Genomic DNA, 22878 nt, shown 5'->3' on the forward strand with positions numbered 1-22878 from the left:
AAAGATGGTCAAAATGGGTGTAATTAACAGATATTGGGGAGCTTATGAATGACTGTATTGTTGTTTATCAATGAAGATTCGAGTTGCTACCATTTTCTTTATGCATAAAACGCTGTGTTTAGAAATAATTCCCTTAATTGAATAGTTTGACAATAACAGTGTATTTTTGTACTTAAATTTATATAGAATATTGCGAGGGTGGAACATTTCGAAATTTAATCTCGAGAGTCCTTCAAATATGCCAGCTCAAAACACATACGACATAATATTTCATTTTCCATTTGGAATATAAAAAAATCTGTAGTATATAATTGACGGTGTACTATTTTATTGACTGAAACAAGCAGATTGTGTTTCGTTTGACTTGAATTCGATGTACATATGTAGTGTAGTATAATGCGTAATACGTGACCCGGCGGTCGAGCGCAGATGACTTCGATCGGTTGACCGATACGTTTTTGATCCACTTGGTGATTACACATTAAGATCACGATGGCCAGGCGGATACTTCGATATCAGATGACTATTCGATAACAGAGAAAAACAAAAGCCAAGGGCGAAATACAAGTTTCTATGTTTGGCTTCATGGTGCATTTGATAGATGGTATATCCATTTGTATTGGGAATAAAACAATTCAATAAAGAATGGTAGATTTTTTCCGAAAATTGAGAAAATTATATCGGAAAGAATCATGCAATGGATGATCAGTACACATTTCAATAAAATAAGCATACATTGAAATATTGCAATACAATATTTAATATCCCAGCATGAAAAGAAATTACCGTGCTTTAGATAATGTTATTTTGATATTGCTCAATGAAATATGAACGAAGTTGGAACATGTTTTAAAAGGCGGTATGCATGATGTTGTAAACATTTTGATGCCCGATAAAAAGACGGATAACATAGACTCTCAACACATTTGGCACTCTGAAATCCGAATGTTATCATCTTCCATAAATGCGTTTATTTATGTTGTTGCTATTCTAACCAAGGTGTTTTCTATTTCAGCATGTCGAGCTATAATGGTGCTAAAAATACTGAAATGGTGATAGTACTCAATACGATATGGACGAAAATAGAGCAAATTTTAATAGGTGGTAAGAATGGTTGTGTGGGAACTTTGTTTCCCGATAACGGACACGTAGGATAACGGGGACTTTTACCAAATTTGACCATCTGATATGTTTTAAACCAACGAGACTACTGGTGCAGTGTTTATGTAGTAGACATCGAGAGGAATGTATGCAAGCTTGAATTCTAACAATCGATATTAGAAAAATAATTTGAAACTTCACGCTAAAATGGTCAGATGTTAATCCCCAAGATGTCGTTTCTTAATTGAATGTGCCATGATAAACACAATCATGCTCATATTCACCTTGGTAGCATTGCTGGCGATGATTCCAGTGATAGCGATATCAGCGGTAGCATTGCTGGTGATGATTCCAGTGATAGCGATATAAACGGAGTGATAGCGATATCAGCGATAGCATTGCTGGCGATGATTCCAGTGATAGCGATATCAGCGGTAGCATTGCTGGTGATGATTCAAGTGATAGCGATATCAACGGAGTGATAGCGATATCAGCGATAGCATTGCTGGCGATGATTCCAGTGATAGCGATATCGGCGATAGCATTGCTGGCGATGATTCCAGTGATAGCGATATCAGCGGTAGCGTTGCTAGTGATGATTCCCGTTATAGCGATATCAGCGGTAGCATTGCTGGTGATGATTCCAGTGAAAGCGATATCAGCGGTAGAATTTCTGGCGATGATTTCAGTGATAGCGATATCAACGGAAGCATTGCTGGCGATGATTCCAGTGAAAGCGATATTAGCAGTAGCATTGCTGGCGATGATTCCAGTGATAGCTATATCAACGGTAGTATTGGTGGCGATGATTCCAGGGATAGCGATATTAGCGATGGAAGCCGCGTCAGTGGTCTTGTTAGTGGTTTTATACTATGAATACCGCTGTTTCTGATGATACCATGATAACTTTGATGATAATAATGATAATAACAATGATATGAGCACCAATATAATTGATATTTACGTTCAGATTAAGAAAAAATATTTCTATGTCACTAAGATTTTCAAATTAAGATTTAAATTCTAAAATCCATAATGTGTTTTATAGAGGATTGATTATTCATCAATTTAAGTAAAACAATGTTTGTCGATGACTTTTTTCTTACAAAAAAAAAACAATAAAGGGTACTAACAGTTTCTCCGCATTTTTTGGTTTTAACGTTTATCATCAATATAATTTCAAGAAATGTTTTATGTAAGGCATCCATAAGACTGAACTGTAAAACTTATACGTCTCAAAATCAATTAAATGATAATAAGTGTAATTAAGTCTTAATGTCCATTTTGACATTATTCAATAGGCCAGGTATGCTTCCTTATCCTCGATTGACTTGTTCAGACAGAGCTTATACGACATATAACATATTTCCAGTGTTTGAAAACTTGATTCCCTTATTTCAAAAGTAGCCAAAAATTCAAAATGGCCGCTCCTACAATTATGAACCATTGATAATTGTTTTGACATTTAAGTTTCTTAAGTATACAATTTTACCGTTAATATAATTTTAAACCACATTATTTCGAGTATTGCGATATGCTTTTAAGTTGTGCCTGAAGACATAACGTATTGATGGAAAAAAATGTTTACCGCTGTGTACATGTGATCGCTGTGTACATGTGACCGCTGTGTATATGTGACCGATGTGTACAGGTGACCGATGTGTACATGTGACCAATTTGTACATGTGACCGATGTGTATATGTGACCGATGTGTACATGTGACCGATGTGTAACAGTGACCGATGTGTACATGTGACCGATGTGAACATGTGACTGATGTGTACATGTGACCGATGTGTACATGTGACCGATGTGTACATGTGACCGATGTGTACGTGTGACCGATGTGTACATGTGACCGATGTGTACATGCGACCGATGTGAACAGGTGACCGATGTGTACATGTGACCGATGTGTACATGTGATCGATGTGTACATGTGACCGATGTGTACATGTGACCGATGTGTACATGTGACCGATGTGTACATGTGACCGATGTGTACATGTGATCGATGTGTACATGTGACCGATGTGTACATGTGATCGATGTGTACATGTGACCGATGTGTACATGTGATCGATGTGTACATGTGACCGATGTGTACATGTGACCGATGTGTACATGTGATCGATGTGTACATGTGACCGATGTGTACATGTGATCGATGTGTACATGTGACCGATGTGTACATGTGACCGATGTGTACATGTGACCGATGTGTACATGTGACCGATGTGTACACGTGACCGATGTGTACATGTGACCGATGTGTACATGTGTTCAATGTGTACATGTGACCGATGTGAACATGTGGTCGATGTGTAGTGACCGATGAGTATATATGACCGCTGTGTGCAGGTGATCGCTGTATTCAGGTTACTGTTATGCCAAAATGGACTGTAAATGCCAGGGAAGAGATGGGCTTGCTCTATTTTAAAGTTTGAACTGATTCAAATAGCAAATAATTCTGAATAACACATGTCTGATGTGAATCAGACACATGAGAATAATTAACGTAAATATAATATATTATATTAATATTGTTTATAAATAAAATGCTTATTTAAAAGACTGTTAAAGTCTCTACAACCCTCAAAATCAACAAAAATTTCGTAAAGTATTTCGTTAAATAAAGTTAACACCTAAACAATCAGGGTTACTTATAGCAATAGCCACAATTTCAACGCTAGATGTGGCCTGATTACATAGTTTTTTTGTAGATACAAAATGCTCGTTCTCATTTATTTGTGACCACAATAAATTCCATGCTAATTTCCTGCGAATATATCTATTCATACGACACATGAACACTTAAATAGTACCATGTTAAAACCATAATAAAAACGAGCATTTTGTATCGACAAACATCTATTCTACCAGACCACATCTGGTGTTGAAATTTCGGCAATTGCCATAAGGAACAATTGGTATTCCAGTCGGCATATTTGCCCTTATACACTGTACATTGGCCCTGCATAAAATCTGTAATCATAATATTTTCCCCGCGGCTGCCCAAGATATGATCGAGCATGATTTAAATCAATGAAGCGACCGTATCTGTTTGACCTTTTATGGTATTTTTGAGAATATTTCATGGTCTGTTTATATTGACTATTAAAATGTCTTCGTTCGGCTACGTCTAAAAATGATTCTAAAGCCAAAGGCTTTGTATTGACCGCTTTCACACTTTTGATTATAGCAATTGTTTTGTTATAGAAGGAACGCATAAGAAAGCATTCATCAGTTTATGAAAATCGTCTAACTTTTGACACGCACAACGTTTTTCCTTAAACAAATTAGTGTTTTAAACCTGATGGTAATATTATTAATAAATGAAATCAAGAAACCTTCACTGTCACGTTATTTATCGCCCAAGGACAAAACCGAATTAAAGTTAAAGGCGAATTAAATACACCTGGTTATAATTATTATATGAGCCTCGCTCTGTGAAAAGGAGTTTAATTAAAGTGCGTAAAGTGTCGTCCCAGTTTAGCCTGTGCAATCCGCACAGGCAATTCAGGGACGACACTTACCGCTTTTATGATATTTTTTCGTTTCAATAAAATCTCTTCTAAGAAAAAAATCCAGTTTAGGCAGAAAGTGTCGTCCCTGATTAGCCTGTGCGGACTGCACAGGCTCATCTTGGACGACACTTTGCGCACATGCATTAAACCCCATTTACACAGAGCACCGCCCATATCTACATGTATATGATTTTGAACATGATCTGGCGATCCATTTTGTAATTGCTCTTTCATCAATTTAAGATCTTGTAGTTGTTTATGTACTGTCCCACAGACAGCCCGGACATTTCATTTATGTTTTTAACAGCTAAATTTGTTTTTCAATACATAACTGCCGTTCTAATCCTCTAAGTGCATCTCTTTATTTTTCTAAGTCTTGAAAAGATTTTCGTTGTTTTAAATAACATTTATGCATGGTCGAAGTGTATGACCTCGGGCGATAAGTCTTAACTAAAAAAGATATTTCTTTAATAAAAATTTACGCAACGAATTGTGTCTACAACACACTATTTTATTTCGATTTAAAATGGTCAATACACGAGATTTCGTCTACCTGGCGTTTAGATCGGTTATATTTAAAATCAATACGCGTTTAAAGCTTACACCGATCCGTAACACACTTTTCTGAATACGTAAATTACAGTCCCAATTTAATGACTTAACGCAATATTGTTGAGACGACTGAATGCCTTTATTTCGCAAGGTAGACTTAGAGTACAAACAATATATAATACTGTTAACCGTTCTTACTGAACTATGAAACTTCATACCAGTATTGGTCATACTTCTGCTTGCCATATATGCTTACTGTATTATGTGACCCTGCTTTAGAATGTATCATTGTCGACAATAGTAATAGCAAATTATATGAGCTCATAAAATTATATACATGTATATAGAGAATAATAGGTTAATGTTAATTATCGATCAGGTTTATCATGCGAGGCTTAGAAAACAAAAAGCAAGAGCCTTGCAGAGTGCTTTTTCGTTTTCGTGCCGAGCATGGTAAAACTGATCTTTAATCAACACTAATATATTATTCTATTTATCCCACTGTTTATTTAGTAAACCTTTTTATTTAAACAAAATTAGTTTTCATGAGTGTTTGTCGTACTTGTATAATGACTGCAGTGTAACCAAGGTCAGTGTATTACTCCGCGTTCGAAAAATAACCACTGATAAAATAATCATTTTTTAAAATCAGTAGTTCGTTCTGAGACAATGAGTCGTGAGTTATTTTTTACAATGTATTCATATTGAATTGCTAATCTTAAAGTTGTTAAATATAAATATAACATTTAGTTGTTATATACAAGGAACTACATTTGTTTACAACGTAGCCTAACAACGTAGCACGTGCCGTTGATTATAGATAAAATTTAATAAACGGGGCTTTAATCAACCGAATTCGCTGTAAAAGTGGGATTAATACGTATTTCAAGACACTGCGTGAATTGGATCAGTGATTATAATTGTCTCCATCAACATATTTATCCTCAGCGCCTCAATCCGTTCGCGTTTAGTTCTCTATTGTTTACTGCGTGTCTTGTCCTGATAAAACTGGGCATAATGCATGCGCATAAAGTGTCGTCCCAGATTAGCCTGTACAGTCCGCACAGGCTAATCAGGTACGACACTCTCCGCTTAAACTAGATTTTCGGTAAAAAGGGACTTTCTTCAAACGAAAAATACAATCAAAGCGGAATGCATCGTCCCTGATTAGCCTGTGCGGACCGCACAGGCTAATCTGGGACTACACTTTACGCACATGAATTTTGCCAACTTTTCACAGAACAAGGCATACTGCGAAACAAGAGGGCCGTGATTGCCTTAACGCGGTCGCCTTAGTTTACGGTCACTATTTTGAAGACTTGACCTGGTGATCTAGTTTTCAGCCACCTGTGGCCAGTATTCAATAATAGCATTTATAAAACAAAAATTTATTATACATAGAATTTACAGTTTCAAGTAATGAAGAAAACGATACAACAAAATGCATGAATATAGTAAACGGATTCTCACGAAATATTATAATCAGTTCAAGGATTTTTTTGTGCGTGGTAGTTGAAAAAAATGTATTAACTGAAAACATCTTCACACATTGTGTTTTGAATAAGACTTGCTTCGCTATATGTATTTGTGTCGTTGCTGAAATAATATTACTTGTCCCCGTGGATTAATAATTTATCTGGACACCACGCGTTTCAAATAAGAACGTTTTGTAAGTAATATAGTAATTTAGTTACATAGTTAATCACTTACTAAAGTAGTTAATTTAATGTAAAAATAACCGGTTAAATTAATTAATCTTTCGTTTACACATCCACATGAGCGTCTCCATGTTTAACAGTTCGTCTTAATGCAGTTTTTCTAGCCATCATGTTCTCCGCACGTTTACCAGTCAGTCCGTAGATTTACTCGTCCTTAAACAAATAACTCACCCACCTGTCCGTCTGTATGATCAACCGTCTGTCTCTAGATTCCCACCCACCCTTCCAACTGTATTTTATCCTCCCCTCCATTACACAACCTTCCATGCGTATGTTTACTCACCCTTTCATCAATGGGATTACTCACCCTTCCATCTATAAGTTATCCCACCCTTCATCCGTTCTCACGGACAATCGTTCTCCGCTCTTTTTAACAAACCGGCCTTTCGTTTCCACACTGGAGTCATCGTGATTGCCCACATTAATTCATTTAACTAATTAAATGTAACGGTCAAACTCACAAACATTCAAATCTACATCCATGCGAAATAAATAAATTAACCGTTGGTAGTATAAAATCCACATTTGTGTAACGTAACAAACCAACATGACTTCACTTATTTCAAACTTCCTGATCAGAAAATATGGCAGATGCGCAACTTCTCGTTTATTTGGTTACTTAACCTTATTCAACGTAGCTGTATTTTTCTATATCGATTTTTGATCCTAAAAATCAAAAATGGTGAACTACAATCTAGTACTCACTGTAATGACGTAACTTAGGAACGAATTTTCAGATTAGCAATAATGCAGGATACATTATCCTGTGTCTTAATACAGAACAGGATACATTATCCTGTGTCTTAATATAATGTAAGAACGAATTCCCGGGCTGTAAAATAACGAATGTTTGACTTCAGTTTGCGTTTATAGGAAGCGACAGACTTGCATGCCCAGAGGCAGAGTATTCAATAATGCCTAAACTCTGCAATATTTTCTATTTAGAAATTAACATAAACTGAAAATTTAATGTTATCTAAAATATTTAAATACGGTTATTATACATAAAAGCAAATATAATAATAATCGTGTTGACGGAACACATTTACAGGACACTATATAAACATCACATAAATATTTCACAACACTAAGTATTCATTAAATCAATAACGTCTGAGTCGATGAAATACTTTACTCAAATCAATTTAACGATTGAGTCGATGACAAGTTAGCAAAGTCTATGCCATCAATTATAGAGTGACAGTTATCAAAAACTCAAAACCTATTAAAAGCTTTATGCGACTCGACGCGCTTCTAACCAAATAAACAAAAGTAGGTGTGAAATTTGTGACCGGGACTTAAAAATATGTTGAGCAATCCGATAATTGACTGAATTCAAGCCAAACAGCAGAAAAGTATATGCATAAATATCGCAAATTCGGGTTTCGACTGTATATGGTTATTTAACATTTAAGAAATACGTTGTTGCGACCGTACTTATGTTGTAAGGTGTAAGTTTGTGATCCTTATGAATGGAAATACTGTATTATTTATATTTTGTATGTTACATCTTGCTTTTAGACAAGTAATATTGCCTTTATTGATGAGGTGTGAAAGAGGTCGCTCTTATTTGTTTATCAATTATCTTTAATACAGTTTTGGCAATTTTCATGCAATATATCTGTGAGAAGTGTGTGACACATGGGAGCGGACAGAACCTTTTGTTTAGAAATAATTTGTGTGTTGGTTATACAATTTGTATTATGATATGGTGTATGTATAGCATAATAGCGACAGCAGTTGTTTGACTTTTAAAAATCTATACGCCGTAGTCTGTATGCTAACGTTCAATGTTTTCCCTATGTTTTATCTTTTCCAGAAACCCGTTGATCCATGTATTCCGCGATTCCGAAGGCGTGGCGGGAAAACTTCATGGAGAATGTGACTCTGGCGGAGCTGAACAAAACCTTGGCGGAGCTCCTTATTCCCGCAATCATCTTTTTCGCGATCCTCATGGTTGTCGGTGTGTTTGGCAACATTCTCGTCGTCTACGTCTATACCTTCAAGTACTCACCGTCCACATACCGCTCGTTTATTTTATGGCTGGGTTGGATAGACCTCATAGCTTGTACTGTTGGGATGCCTCTCTTGATCGCCAGTTTATTACATCCGTACATGTTCCCGTCCGAGGCAGCGTGCAAGACTCTCAGATTCTTGCATGTGTTTTTCGTCGTTGCTTCAGCGTTTATAGTAATAGGAATTGCAATAGAGAGGCATCGGAGAATTTGCGATCCGTTGTCGGCAAAAATAACTCCGATTAAGATTAACATAATATGCTTTGTGTCTTCTGCTCTTGGATGTTCCGTGGCTTTACCCGCCATATTTGTCTTCGGTGACGCACCCGTTGACACAGGAGTTCACGGAATTAATGGAACCGAATGCTTTATTGACCCAAAGATGAACGAATCAAAATTGCCACAAGGTTACTTTATGATCCAGTGACTTCTAACCGTAACCTCCGTGGTAATTATAGGGATATTCCACGTTCGGATTGGTAGTACGATCATGCGTCATCATAAGTTTATTCGTGCAAATACTTGTTCATTTATCGGCATGAAAAGCACTACGAGTGGAGAACAGGAGTCTCGGAAGACTGAATATCTTCGTGTTGACGAACCGGGAACTAGCCGGAGTTCAATTGGACATGGTTTACGGACAAAGCAAGTGACTTTAATGTTGTTCATTATCACAGTTGTGTTTGTGTTAAGTTTTATACCTCACTTGGTTCTCATGGTGACGATTTCTATAAAATCCGACTTTCTTAAAGAGATGTCTCCGGCTGGTGTGGCGATGTATAATATATTTCTGCGTTCCTTTGTGATCAACAGCATGGCCAATCCAGTCATATACGGCTTCTGTGACACAAAATTCAGATGCGAATGCGCTACTGTGGCCTCCAACGTGCGCAGATTTGGGAGAAGAAAGTAGATTAACTATATAACTATTGTTAAATTAACATGGACATACAAGTCTTAGAGAATCACGTACTTTATTTTGAGCCTTGTGTCATGGTATATAGCCTGATAAGACTAGAATAAATTCATTCATTCGTGTGGGATTGCACTCGTATTAAAGGGAACTTTGTGCATGAAATTTAATTTTCGAACCAAGTTACGTGTGGTCTTTAAAACCTAGCAATGTTCATAATATACTGTATATATAATGTCATTAATGAAAAATGACTGTTGTAAATCTAGCAACTCTGATTATTTTAATAAATTTGCTACATGTGTTTTAACTTTTAAGTTTAATATTTTGTAGTTTGCATGTCAAATTTAAAACTAAATAGATTTTTTAAACTGTTTTCTTTGTGTAAAATCAAATACTGTTTATAATGTTGATTACCATTTCAAGTAGCTAATGGTGCATACTTGCAGTTTATAAGTATAAGAATGACTGTATTGTTGTTCATCAATGAAGATTAGAGTTGCTACCATTTTCTTTATGCATAAAACGCTGTGTTTAGAAATAATTCCCTTAATTGAATAGTTTGACAATAACAGTGTATTTTTGTACTTAAATTTATATAGAATATTGCGAGGGTGGAACATTTCGAAATTTAATCTCGAGAGTCCTTCAAATATGCCAGCTCAAAACACATACGACATAATATTTCATTTTCCATTTGGAATTAAAAAAAATCTGTAGTATATAATTGACGGTGTACTATTTTATTGACTGAAACAAGCAGATTGTGTTTCGTTTGACTTGAATTCGATGTACATATGTAGTGTAGTATAATGCGTAATACGTGACCCGGCGGTCGAGCGCAGATGACTTTGATCGGTTGACCGATACGTTTTTGATCCACTTGGTGATTACACATTAAGATCACGATGGCCAGGCGGATACTTCGATATCAGATGACTATTCGATAACAGAGAAAAACAAAAGCCAAGGGCGAAATACAAGTTTCTATGTTTGGCTTCATGGTGCAGTTGATAGATGGTATATCCATTTGTATTGGGAATAAAAAAAATCAATAAAGAATGGTAGATTTTTTCCGAAAATTGAGAAAATTATATCGGAAAGAATCATGCAATGGATGATCAGTACACATTTCAATAAAATAAACATACATTGAAATATTGCAATACAATATTTAATATCCCAGCATGAAAAGAAATTACCGTGCTTTAGATACTTTTATTTTGATATTGCTCAATGAAATATGAACGAAGTTGGAACATGTTTTAAAAGGCGGTATGCATGATGTTGTAAACATTTTGATGCCCGATAAAAAGACGGATAACATAGACTCTCAACACATTTGGCACTCTGAAATCCGAATGTTATCATCTTCCATAAATGCGTTTATTTATGTTGTTGCTATTCTAACCAAGGTGTTTTCTATTTCAGCATGTCGAGCTATAATGGTGCTAAAAATACTGAAATGGTGATAGTACTCAATACGATATGGACGAAAATAGAGCAAATTTTAATAGGTGGTAAGAATGGTTGTGTGGGAACTTTGTTTCCCGATAACGGACACGTAGGATAACGGGGACTTTTACCAAATTTGACCATCTGATATGTTTTAGACCAACGAGACTACTGGTGCAGTGTTTATGTAGTAGACATCGAGAGGAATGTATGCAAGCTTGAATTCTAACAATCGATATTAGAAAAATAATTTGAAACTTCACGCTAAAATGGTCAGATGTTAATCCCCAAGATGTCGTTTCTTAATTGAATGTGCCATGATAAACACAATCATGCTCATATTCACCTTGGTAGCATTGCTGGCGATGATTCCAGTGATAGCGATATCAGCGGTAGCATTGCTGGTGATGATTCCAGTGATAGCGATATAAACGGAGTGATAGCGATATGAGCGATAGCATTGCTGGCGATGATTCCAGTGATAGCGATATCAGCGGTAGCATTGCTGGTGATGATTCCAGTGATAGCGATATCAACGGAGTGATAGCGATATCAGCGATAGCATTGCTGGCGATGATTCCAGTGATAGCGATATCGGCGGTAGCATTGCTGGCGATGATTCCAGTGATAGCGATATCAGCGGTAGCGTTGCTAGTGATGATTCCAGTTATAGCGATATCAGCGGTAGCATTGCTGGTGATGATTCCAGTGAAAGCGATATCAGCGGTAGAATTTCTGGCGATGATTTCAGTGATAGCGATATCAACGGAAGCATTGCTGGCGATGATTCCAGTGAAAGCGATATTAGCAGTAGCATTGCTGGCGATGATTCCAGTGATAGCTATATCAACGGTAGTATTGGTGGCGATGATTCCAGGGATAGCGATATTAGCGGTGGAAGCCGCGTCAGTGGTCTTGTTAGTGGTTTTATACTATGAATACCGCTGTTTCTGATGATACCATGATAACTTTGATGATAATAATGATAATAACAATGATATGAGCACCAACATAATTGATATTTACGTTCAGTTTAAGAAAAAATATTTCTATGTCACTAAGATTTTCAAATTAAGATTTAAATTCTAAAATCCATAATGTGTTTTATAGAGGATTGATTATTCATCAATTTAAGTAATACAATGTTTGTCGATGACTTTTTTCTTACAAAAAAAACAATAAAGGGTACTAACAGTTTCTCCGCATTTTTTGGTTTTAACGTTTATCATCAATATAATTTCAAGAAATGTTTTATGTAAGGCATCCATAAGACTGAACTGTAAAACTTATACGTCTCAAAATCAATTAAATGATAATAAGTGTAATTAAGTCTTAATGTCCATTTTGACATTATTCAATAGGCCAGGTATGCTTCCTTATCCTCGATTGACTTGTTCAGACAGAGCTTATACGACATATAACATATTTCCAGTGTTTGAAAACTTGATTCCCTTATTTCAAAAGTAGCCAAAAATTCAAAATGGCCGCTCCTACAATTATGAACCATTGATAATTGTTTTGACATTTAAGTTTCTTAAGTATACAATTTTACCGTTAATATAATTTTAAACCACATTATTTCGAGTATTGCGATATGCTTTTAAGTTGTGCCTGAAGACATAACGTATTGATGGAAAAAAATGTTTACCGCTGTGTACATGTGATCGCTGTGTACATGTGACCACAATAAATTCCTTGCTAATTTCCTGCGAATATATCTATTCATACGACACATGAACACTTAAATAGTACCATGTTAAAACCATAATAAAAACGAGCATTTTGTATCGACAAACATCTATTCTACCAGACCACATCTGGTGTTGAAATTTCGGCAATTGCCATAAGGAACAATTGGTATTCCAGTCGGCATATTTGCCCTTATACACTGTACATTGGCCCTGCATAAAATCTGTAATCATAATATTTTTCCCGCGGCTGCCCAAGATATGATCGAGCATGATTTAAATCAATGAAGCGACCGTATCTGTTTGACCTTTTATGGTATTTTTGAGAATATTTCATGGTCTGTTTATATTGACTATTAAAATGTCTTCGTTCGGCTACGTCTAAAAATGATTCTAAAGCCAAAGGCTTTGTATTGACCGCTTTCACACTTTTGATTATAGCAATTGTTTTGTTATAGAAGGAACGCATAAAAAAGCATTCATCAGTTTATGAAAATCGTCTAACTTTTGACACGCACAACGTTTTTCCTTAAACAAATTAGTGTTTTAAACCTGATGGTAATATTATTAATAAATGAAATCAAGAAACCCTCACTGTCACGTTATTTATCGCCCAAGGACAAAACCGAATTAAAGTTAAAGGCGAATTAAATACACCTGGTTATAATTATTATATGAGCCTCGCTCTGTGAAAAGGAGTTTAATGAAAGTGCGTAAAGTGTCGTCCCAGTTTAGCCTGTGCAATCCGCACAGGCAATTCAGGGACGACACTAACCGCTTTAATGATATTTTTTCGTTTCAATAAAATCTCTTCTAAGAAAAAAATCCAGTTTAGGCAGAAAGTGTCGTCCCTGATTAGCCTGTGCGGACTGCACAGGCTCATCTTGGACGACACTTTGCGCACATGCATTAAACCCCATTTACACAGAGCACCGCCCATATCTATATGAATATGATTTTGAACATGATCTGGCGATCCATTTTGTAATTGCTCTTTGATCAATTTAAGATCTTGTAGTTGTTTATGTACTGTCCCACAGACAGCCCGGACATTTCATTTATGTTTTTAACAGCTAAATTTGTTTTTCAATATATAACTGCCGTTCTAATCCTCTAAGTGCATCTCTTTATTTTTCTAAGTCTTGAAAAGATTTTCGTTGCTTTAAATAACATTTATGCATGGTCGAAGTTTATGACCTCGGGCGATAAGTCTTAACTAAAAAAAGATATTTCTTTAATAAAAATTTACGCAACGAATTGTGTCTACAACACACTATTTTATTTCGATTTAAAATGGTCAATACAAGAGATTTCGTCTACCTGGCGTTTAGATCGGTTATATTTAAAATCAATACGCGTTTAAAGCTTACACCGATCCGTAACACACTTTTCTGAATACGTAAATTACAGTCCCAATTTAATGACTTAACGCAATATTGTTGAGACGACTGAATGCCTTTATTTCGCAAGGTAGACTTAGAGTAAAAACAATATATAATACTGTTAACCGTTCTTACTGAACTATGAAACTTCATACCAGTATTGGTCATACTTCTGCTTGCCATATATGCTTACTGTATTATGTGACCCTGCTTTAGAATGTATCATTGTCGACAATAGTAATAGCAAATTATATGAGCTCATATAATTATATACATGTATATAGAGAATAATAGGTTAATGTTAATTATAGATCAGGTTTATCATGCGAGGCTTAGAAAACAAAAAGCAAGAGCCTTGCAGAGTGCTTTTTCGTTTTCGTGCCGAGCATGGTAAAACTGATCTTTAATCAACACTAATATATTATTCTATTTATCCCACTGTTTATTTAGTAAACCTTTTTATTTAAACAAAATTAGTTTTCATGAGTGTTTGTCGTACTTGTATAATGACTGCAGTGTAACCAAGGTCAGTGTATTACTCCGCGTTCGAAAAATAACCGCTGATAAAATAATCATTTTTTAAAATCAGTAGTTCGTTCTGAGACAATGAGGCGTGAGTTATTTTTTACAATGTAATTCATATTGAATTGCTAATCTAAAAGTTGTTAAATATAAATATAACATTTAGTTGTTATATACAAGGAACTACATTTGTTTACAACGTAGCCTAACAACGTAGCACGTGCCGTTGATTATAGATAAAATTTAATAAACGGGGCTTTAATCAACCGAATTCGCTGTAAAAGTGGGATTAATACGTATTTCAAGACACTGCGTGAATTGGATCAGTGATTATAATTGTCTCCATCAACATATTAATCCTCAGCGCCTCAATCCGTTCTGCGTGTCTTGTTCTGATAAAACTGGGCATAATGCATGCGCATAAAGTGTCGTCCCAGATTAGCCTGTACAGTCCGCACAGGCTAATCAGGTACGACACTCTCCGCTTAAACTAGATTTTCGGTAAAAAGGGACTTTCTTCAAACGAAAAATACAATCAAAGCGGAATGCATCGTCCCTGATTAGCCTGTGCGGACCGCACAGGCTAATCTGGGACTACACTTTACGCACATGAATTTTGCCAACTTTTCACAGAACAAGGCATACTGCGAAACAAGAGGGCCGTGATTGCCTTAACGCGGTTCGCCTTAGTTTACGGTCACTATTTTGAAGACTTGACCTGGTGATCTAGTTTTCAGCCACCTGTGGCCAGTATTCAATAATAGCATTTTTAAAACAAAAATTTATTATACATAGAATTTACAGTTTCAAGTAATGAAGAAAACGATACAACAAAATGCATGAATATAGTAAACGGATTTTCACGAAATATTATAATCAGTTCAAGGATTTTTTTGTGCGTGGTAGTTGAAAAAAATGTATTAACTGAAAACATCTTCACACATTGTGTTTTGAATAAGACTTGCTTCGCTATATGTATTTGTGTCGTTGCTGAAATAATATTACTGTCCCCGTGGATTAATAATTTATCTGGACACCACGCGTTTCAAATAAGAACGTTTTGTAAGTAATATAGTAATTTAGTTACATATTTTATCACTTACTAAAGTAGTTAATTTAATGTAAAAATAACCGGTTAAATTAATTAATCTTTCGTTTACACATCCACATGAGCGTCTCCATGTTTAACAGTTCGTCTTAATGCAGTTTTTCTAGCCATCATGTTCTCCGCACGTTTACCAGTCAGTCCGTAGATTTACTCGTCCTTAAACAAATAAACTCACCCACCTGTCCGTCTGTATGATCAACCGTCTGTCTCTAGATTCCCACCCACCCTTCCAACTGTATTTTATCCTCCCCTCCATTACACAACCTTCCATGCGTATGTTTACTCACCCTTTCATCAATGGGATTACTCACCCTTCCATCTATAAGTTATCCCACCCTTCATCCGTTCTCACGGACAATCGTTCTCCGCTCTTTTTAACAAACCGGCCTTTCGTTTCCACACTGGAGTCATCGTGATTGCCCACATTAATCATTTAACTAATTAAATGTAACGGTCAAACTCACAAACATTCAAATCTACATCCATGCGAAATAAATAAATTAACCGTTGGTAGTATAAAATCCACATTTGTGTAACGTAACAAACCAACATGACTTCACTTATTTCAAACTTCCTGATCAGAAAATATGGCAGATGCGCAACTTCTCGTTTATTTGGTTACTTAACCTTATTCAACGTAGCTGTATTTTTCTATATCGATTTTTGATCCTAAAAATCAAAAATGGTGAACTACAATCTAGTACTCACTGTAATGACGTAACTTAGGAACGAATTTTCAGATTAGCAATAATGCAGGATACATTATCCTGTGTCTTAATACAGAACAGGATACATTATCCTGTGTCTTAATATAATGTAAGAACGAATTCCCGGGCTGTAAAATAACGAATGTTTGACTTCAGTTTGCGTTTATTAGGAAGCGACAGACTTGCATGCCCAGAGGCAGAGTATCAATAATGCCTAAACTCTGCAATATTTTCTATTTAGAAATTAACATAAACTGAAAATTTAATGTTATCTAAAATATTTAAATACGGTTATTATACATAAAAGCAAATATAATAATAATCGTGTTGACGGAACACATTTACAGGACACTATATAAACATCACATAAATATTTCACAACACTAAGTATTCATTAAATCAATAACGTCTGAGTCGATGAAATACTTTACTCAAATCAATTTAACGATTGAGTCGATGACAAGTTAGCAAAGTCTATGCCATCAATTATAGAGTGACAGTTATCAAAAACTCAAAACCTATTAAAAGCTTTATGCGACTCGACGCGCTTCTAACCAAATAAACAAAAGTAGGTGTGAAATTTGTGACCGGGACTTAAAAATATGTTGAGCAATCCGATAATTGACTGAATTCAAGCCAAACAGCAGAAAAGTATATGCATAAATATCGCAAATTCGGGTTTCGACTGTATATGGTTATTTAACATTTAAGAAATACGTTGTTGCGACCGTACTTATGTTGTAAGGTGTAAGTTTGTGATCCTTATGAATGGAAATACTGTATTATTTATATTTTGTATGTTACATCTTGCTTTTAGACAAGTAATATTGCCTTTATTGATGAGGTGTGAAAGAGGTCGCTCTTATTTGTTTATCAATTATCTTTAATACAGTTTTGGCAATTTTCATGCAATATATCTGTGAGAAGTGTGTGACACATGGGAGCGGACAGAACCTTTTGTTTAGAAATAATTTGTGTGTTGGTTATACAATTTGTATTATGATATGGTGTATGTATAGCATAATAGCGACAGCAGTTGTTTGACTTTTAAAAATCTATACGCCGTAGTCTGTATGCTAACGTTCAATGTTTTCCCTATGTTTTATCTTTTCCAGAAACCCGTTGATCCATGTATTCCGCGATTCCGAAGGCGTGGCGGGAAAACTTCATGGAGAATGTGACTCTGGCGGAGCTGAACAAAACCTTGGCGGAGCTCCTTATTCCCGCAATCATCTTTTTCGCGATCCTCATGGTTGTCGGTGTGTTTGGCAACATTCTCGTCGTCTACGTCTATACCTTCAAGTACTCACCGTCCACATACCGCTCGTTTATTTTATGGCTGGGTTGGATAGACCTCATAGCTTGTACTGTTGGGATGCCTCTCTTGATCGCCAGTTTATTACATCCGTACATGTTCCCGTCCGAGGCAGCGTGCAAGACTCTCAGATTCTTGCATGTGTTTTTCGTCGTTGCTTCAGCGTTTATAGTAATAGGAATTGCAATAGAGAGGCATCGGAGAATTTGCGATCCGTTGTCGGCAAAAATAACTCCGATTAAGATTAACATAATATGCTTTGTGTCTTCTGCTCTTGGATGTTCCGTGGCTTTACCCGCCATATTTGTCTTCGGTGACGCACCCGTTGACACAGGAGTTCACGGAATTAATGGAACCGAATGCTTTATTGACCCAAAGATGAACGAATCAAAATTGCCACAAGGTTACTTTATGATCCAGTGACTTCTAACCGTAACCTCCGTGGTAATTATAGGGATATTCCACGTTCGGATTGGTAGTACGATCATGCGTCATCATAAGTTTATTCGTGCAAATACTTGTTCATTTATCGGCATGAAAAGCACTACGAGTGGAGAACAGGAGTCTCGGAAGACTGAATATCTTCGTGTTGACGAACCGGGAACTAGCCGGAGTTCAATTGGACATGGTTTACGGACAAAGCAAGTGACTTTAATGTTGTTCATTATCACAGTTGTGTTTGTGTTAAGTTTTATACCTCACTTGGTTCTCATGGTGACGATTTCTATAAAATCCGACTTTCTTAAAGAGATGTCTCCGGCTGGTGTGGCGATGTATAATATATTTCTGCGTTCCTTTGTGATCAACAGCATGGCCAATCCAGTCATATACGGCTTCTGTGACACAAAATTCAGATGCGAATGCGCTACTGTGGCCTCCAACGTGCGCAGATTTGGGAGAAGAAAGTAGATTAACTATATAACTATTGTTAAATTAACATGGACATACAAGTCTTAGAGAATCACGTACTTTATTTTGAGCCTTGTGTCATGGTATATAGCCTGATAAGACTAGAATAAATTCATTCATTCGTGTGGGATTGCACTCGTATTAAAGGGAACTTTGTGCATGAAATTTAATTTTCGAACCAAGTTACGTGTGGTCTTTAAAACCTAGCAATGTTCATAATATACTGTATATATAATGTCATTAATGAAAAATGACTGTTGTAAATCTAGCAACTCTGATTATTTTAATAAATTTGCTACATGTGTTTTAACTTTTAAGTTTAATATTTTGTAGTTTGCATGTCAAATTTAAAACTAAATAGATTTTTTAAACTGTTTTCTTTGTGTAAAATCAAATACTGTTTATAATGTTGATTACCATTTCAAGTAGCTAATGGTGCATACTTGCAGTTTATAAGTATACATGTAAAGTAAACACAGGTAAAAACGTAAAAGTTAGTATGTAGTTTCAGTTTGTGCTTTGATAGTTATAGCACATTTAAACACATATGGTAAAATAAATCTATGTTGTACATGTCTATGTAAATTGATTATATATACATGTATTAAGAAATGAATAAAAATCACTCAAACAGGAAACAACACAGTTAGTTGTGGTTAATGTTTCTGGAAAACAGGTTGTGTTTCCACGATGGGCAATCTTAACACATCCTTCCGTATGTAGGTTTACCCAACATTTTGCCTGTTAGTTGGCCAATCCGTCTGTCTGTGGGTTTACCAACTCTTCTGTAGGTTGGTTTACCCATCCTCCCATCTGTATGTTTACCAAACCTTCCTAGTGTAGTTTACATCTGAAGGCTTATCCAAGCTTCCGTCCGTAGGTTTACAAACCTGTACGTCCATTGGTTTATCCCCCATCTGTCTGTATGTTTACCCACCTGGGGGCCGTTTCTGGTACAATGCGTAACTTTACGGACGAAAATTTACGTACGTATAAAGTTACGTATGTTTTTCTGAATGCGTAAGTGCGTTTCTATAACCCGAACGTAGGGTAAAACTTAGTTGCTATGCTAGAATAATCTCTAAACAGAAGTCTTGTGATTGCGCGGACTTTATAGAGAACATTTGACAGTGTCGTTTCCCGTGTAAAACAATGACTTGCAAAATGGAAGCAGCGAAAAAAAGAAAGATGAATTGGTCGGCGAATGAGATTAGCGCGTTAGTAGACGGTTTCGTTGAGTATCAAGAGGTGTTAAAGGGAAAGTTGTCGAATCAATAGACAAGAAAAGTAAAGCTCGAGCTTTACGAAAATCTTACAGAAAGGTAAATGTTGTTAAACTTACAGTAGTTTGCTACTTTGCATTTTGCATACGGTATTTATAGCCACACTTTTATTATTTTAATTCTAACATTTACATATCATCAACAGTGCATTTGTAGGAATATCATGATTTAATGGTTTAAATATTTTATTTGTCGTCTTCTGTTTAACATAAGAAAAAGCGACTACAGAGACGTCTCAACTACCAACATATATAGATCAATGGCATATCTACTTCTACGTATTTAAAACATAACTTTAAGGTACCCCTTTAATTAAAAATTGCAGTATCAACAGCCAGTCCCTCACGCAAAGGTCAGTGGAGGAAGTAAAAAAGAAACTGTCTGACATCAAAACAGATGTCAGGCAGCAGGAAAGAAAAAGATTAAGAGAAGCTCGGGCTACAGGGGGAGGTCCAGCCATCGCTGATCTAAAAGATTGGCAGGAAAAGGTACACCTACTGATTTACATGTACATGTTTCTTAATTAACATGACCTCTAATATAAAATAATTAATGCACTCAAACCCAATAAGTAGATCTAAATGATGTAATATGTCATTTTTTATTCTAGTTTATTGTTAACTTGTCTTAATACTTATATATGTAAAAAAAATGGTCAGAAATATTTATTGTTTTCTTTATTATATCTGCGTAAAAGCCACTTCATTTTTTATATTTGTGTGTACACATGTTCTACACATTTTTAAATAGCTACTGAGTGCACTTCCCAAGGTCTTCATAGAAGTTTTTCCAGGAATTGATAACTTCAAAGGTAATATATCTTCAAATCACTATAGTTTCATCAATTGTAATATAACACATATCAAATAAAATTGCAATATATTACATTTGTGTTGCTAAATAATAATATCAAATTCATTATATCTGTTTGTTTTATTTATACTAAATTAGTTCCTAAGTTTTCACTCATTAGCAAAATGAAAGATTAAAAACAAATCAAATATACCATACATTTTCAGTTCAGACGACCTTTAATGCAGAAGACAAAGAACTTTCTGAAGGTATTTGCAAATACTTTAAGGTTTATCTCCCACTATATATTTCCTTTCTTCAACCTCCTTAATATATATACACACATGTAATAGCTTATGATTTGTTATCTTTACATTTTATAGCCAAAGAAAGTATATTTACTTGTATTACCTCTCTGCAATTATAAGTTAAATTTGTGTTTGCTTTTTTATAAATTAACATGTTTAATTTAATATGCTAAATTATTTCACATACCAGTAAATATATAAGACAGTGTGATATTCTTAATTTAAGCCGTAACTAAAACCAGATTGTCTTCCACAATGCTTATGATGCATTTTTCACAATGCTTATGATGCATTTTTTATTTAAGACATAACAGTATTTAAATTTTCTAATATGTACATGTTTTATAATCAGATGGAACAGCTTCATTGCAAGAAAAAGCAATGAAAAACTATGAAAAAGAAAGTGCAATTAACAAAGGTATAGCTTAAACATACATAACATTTGATTTTTGCAGTGGTTATATTGTTTTAAAATAAATAAAAGCATTTACAGCAAGTTAAATCCTTTCATGAAAAGTTTTATTAAAAAAAATGACATTATAATGATATATAATTAAAACTATTAAATATTTATATAAAACATGATATACATATAATTGCTGTAGGTTGCGCTATAAGGAGTACATGTAATGCCATGCTGTATGACCTAGCCTTTATAGCGATGAGGTTGATTGTAAGCCTTGTAACAGGGAGGTCCCTTGTTTGAACCCCATTGTGGACAGGCATGTTTGAGGATGAGTAACATAATGCCATGAACAATAATATATTAACAAAGATTTTCTTTAAACGTCTTGTTTATTCAAATGTAATAGGCAATCTTTATTAACAGAATCTCCAGAGTCATCAAAATCTGCGAGCACATCTTCAAAGAGGAAGAATGCGGACGTTGAAAAAGGAAGTGCACCAGAAAAAGGTACTTATAATTCATACTTCCTACGTCAATTACTGCCTAATACGGGAAGGCTTATTATAGGCAGATATGGACACTGTAAAGTCCTTTTCCTGGGAAGAACCAGTACTTGGTGACTTTATATGGATGAGCTAATGAACGCTCCCTGAGTAGGAATCCAACCTACCAACTCCCGATCGCTAGGCAAACACCTCATCAATTTCACCACCCCAATCTATGGTATAGGTACACAATAGGTGTTTAATATTTGGAGCAAGAATTTTTCTTTTATATAATTTTTAATTAAAAGACAAACACAAATTAATAAGCAAAAATTTGATTATTTCAATAATTTGTTACTTATAAATTTGTTTTTGTACAAATGGCATGTTACATACTGTAGATATGGCCAAAATGTATTCAATATTCAAAACCAAACACATTCTTGTTGTTTCAACAATTTCATATACCCACTTGGTATTTAAAAACACATTGTATTGAACTATAATTGAACACATGAACATATAATTATTTAAATATTGACATAGAGTGCTTATACTAATGCTGCACATTTATATTGCAGGTAGAAAAACAAGCAGAGATAATAACAACAACAGATGTGGAACATGTAAGAACAAACTGACAATACAATATGTCATTACAAAAAATTATTTCTTTTATTTAAATTTTATT

At 35.2% G+C, this 22878-nt stretch overlaps 1 protein-coding gene across 1 annotated transcript; it reads left to right on the forward strand.

Annotated features, from left to right (window-relative positions):
- Nucleotides 1-1612: 1612 nt before the first annotated feature.
- LOC127857453 (uncharacterized) lies at nt 1613-11733 on the forward strand. The gene is made up of 4 exons (XM_052393848.1): nt 1613-1891; nt 8754-8997; nt 9373-9823; nt 11637-11733. Exons 1-4 carry the CDS (start codon nt 1613-1615, stop codon nt 11731-11733), a joined length of 1071 nt encoding a protein of 356 aa, XP_052249808.1.
- Nucleotides 11734-22878: the final 11145 nt, after the last annotated feature.

Source organism: Dreissena polymorpha, chromosome 14, assembly GCF_020536995.1.
Source record: "Dreissena polymorpha isolate Duluth1 chromosome 14, UMN_Dpol_1.0, whole genome shotgun sequence".
NCBI lineage: Eukaryota > Metazoa > Mollusca > Bivalvia > Myida > Dreissenidae > Dreissena > Dreissena polymorpha.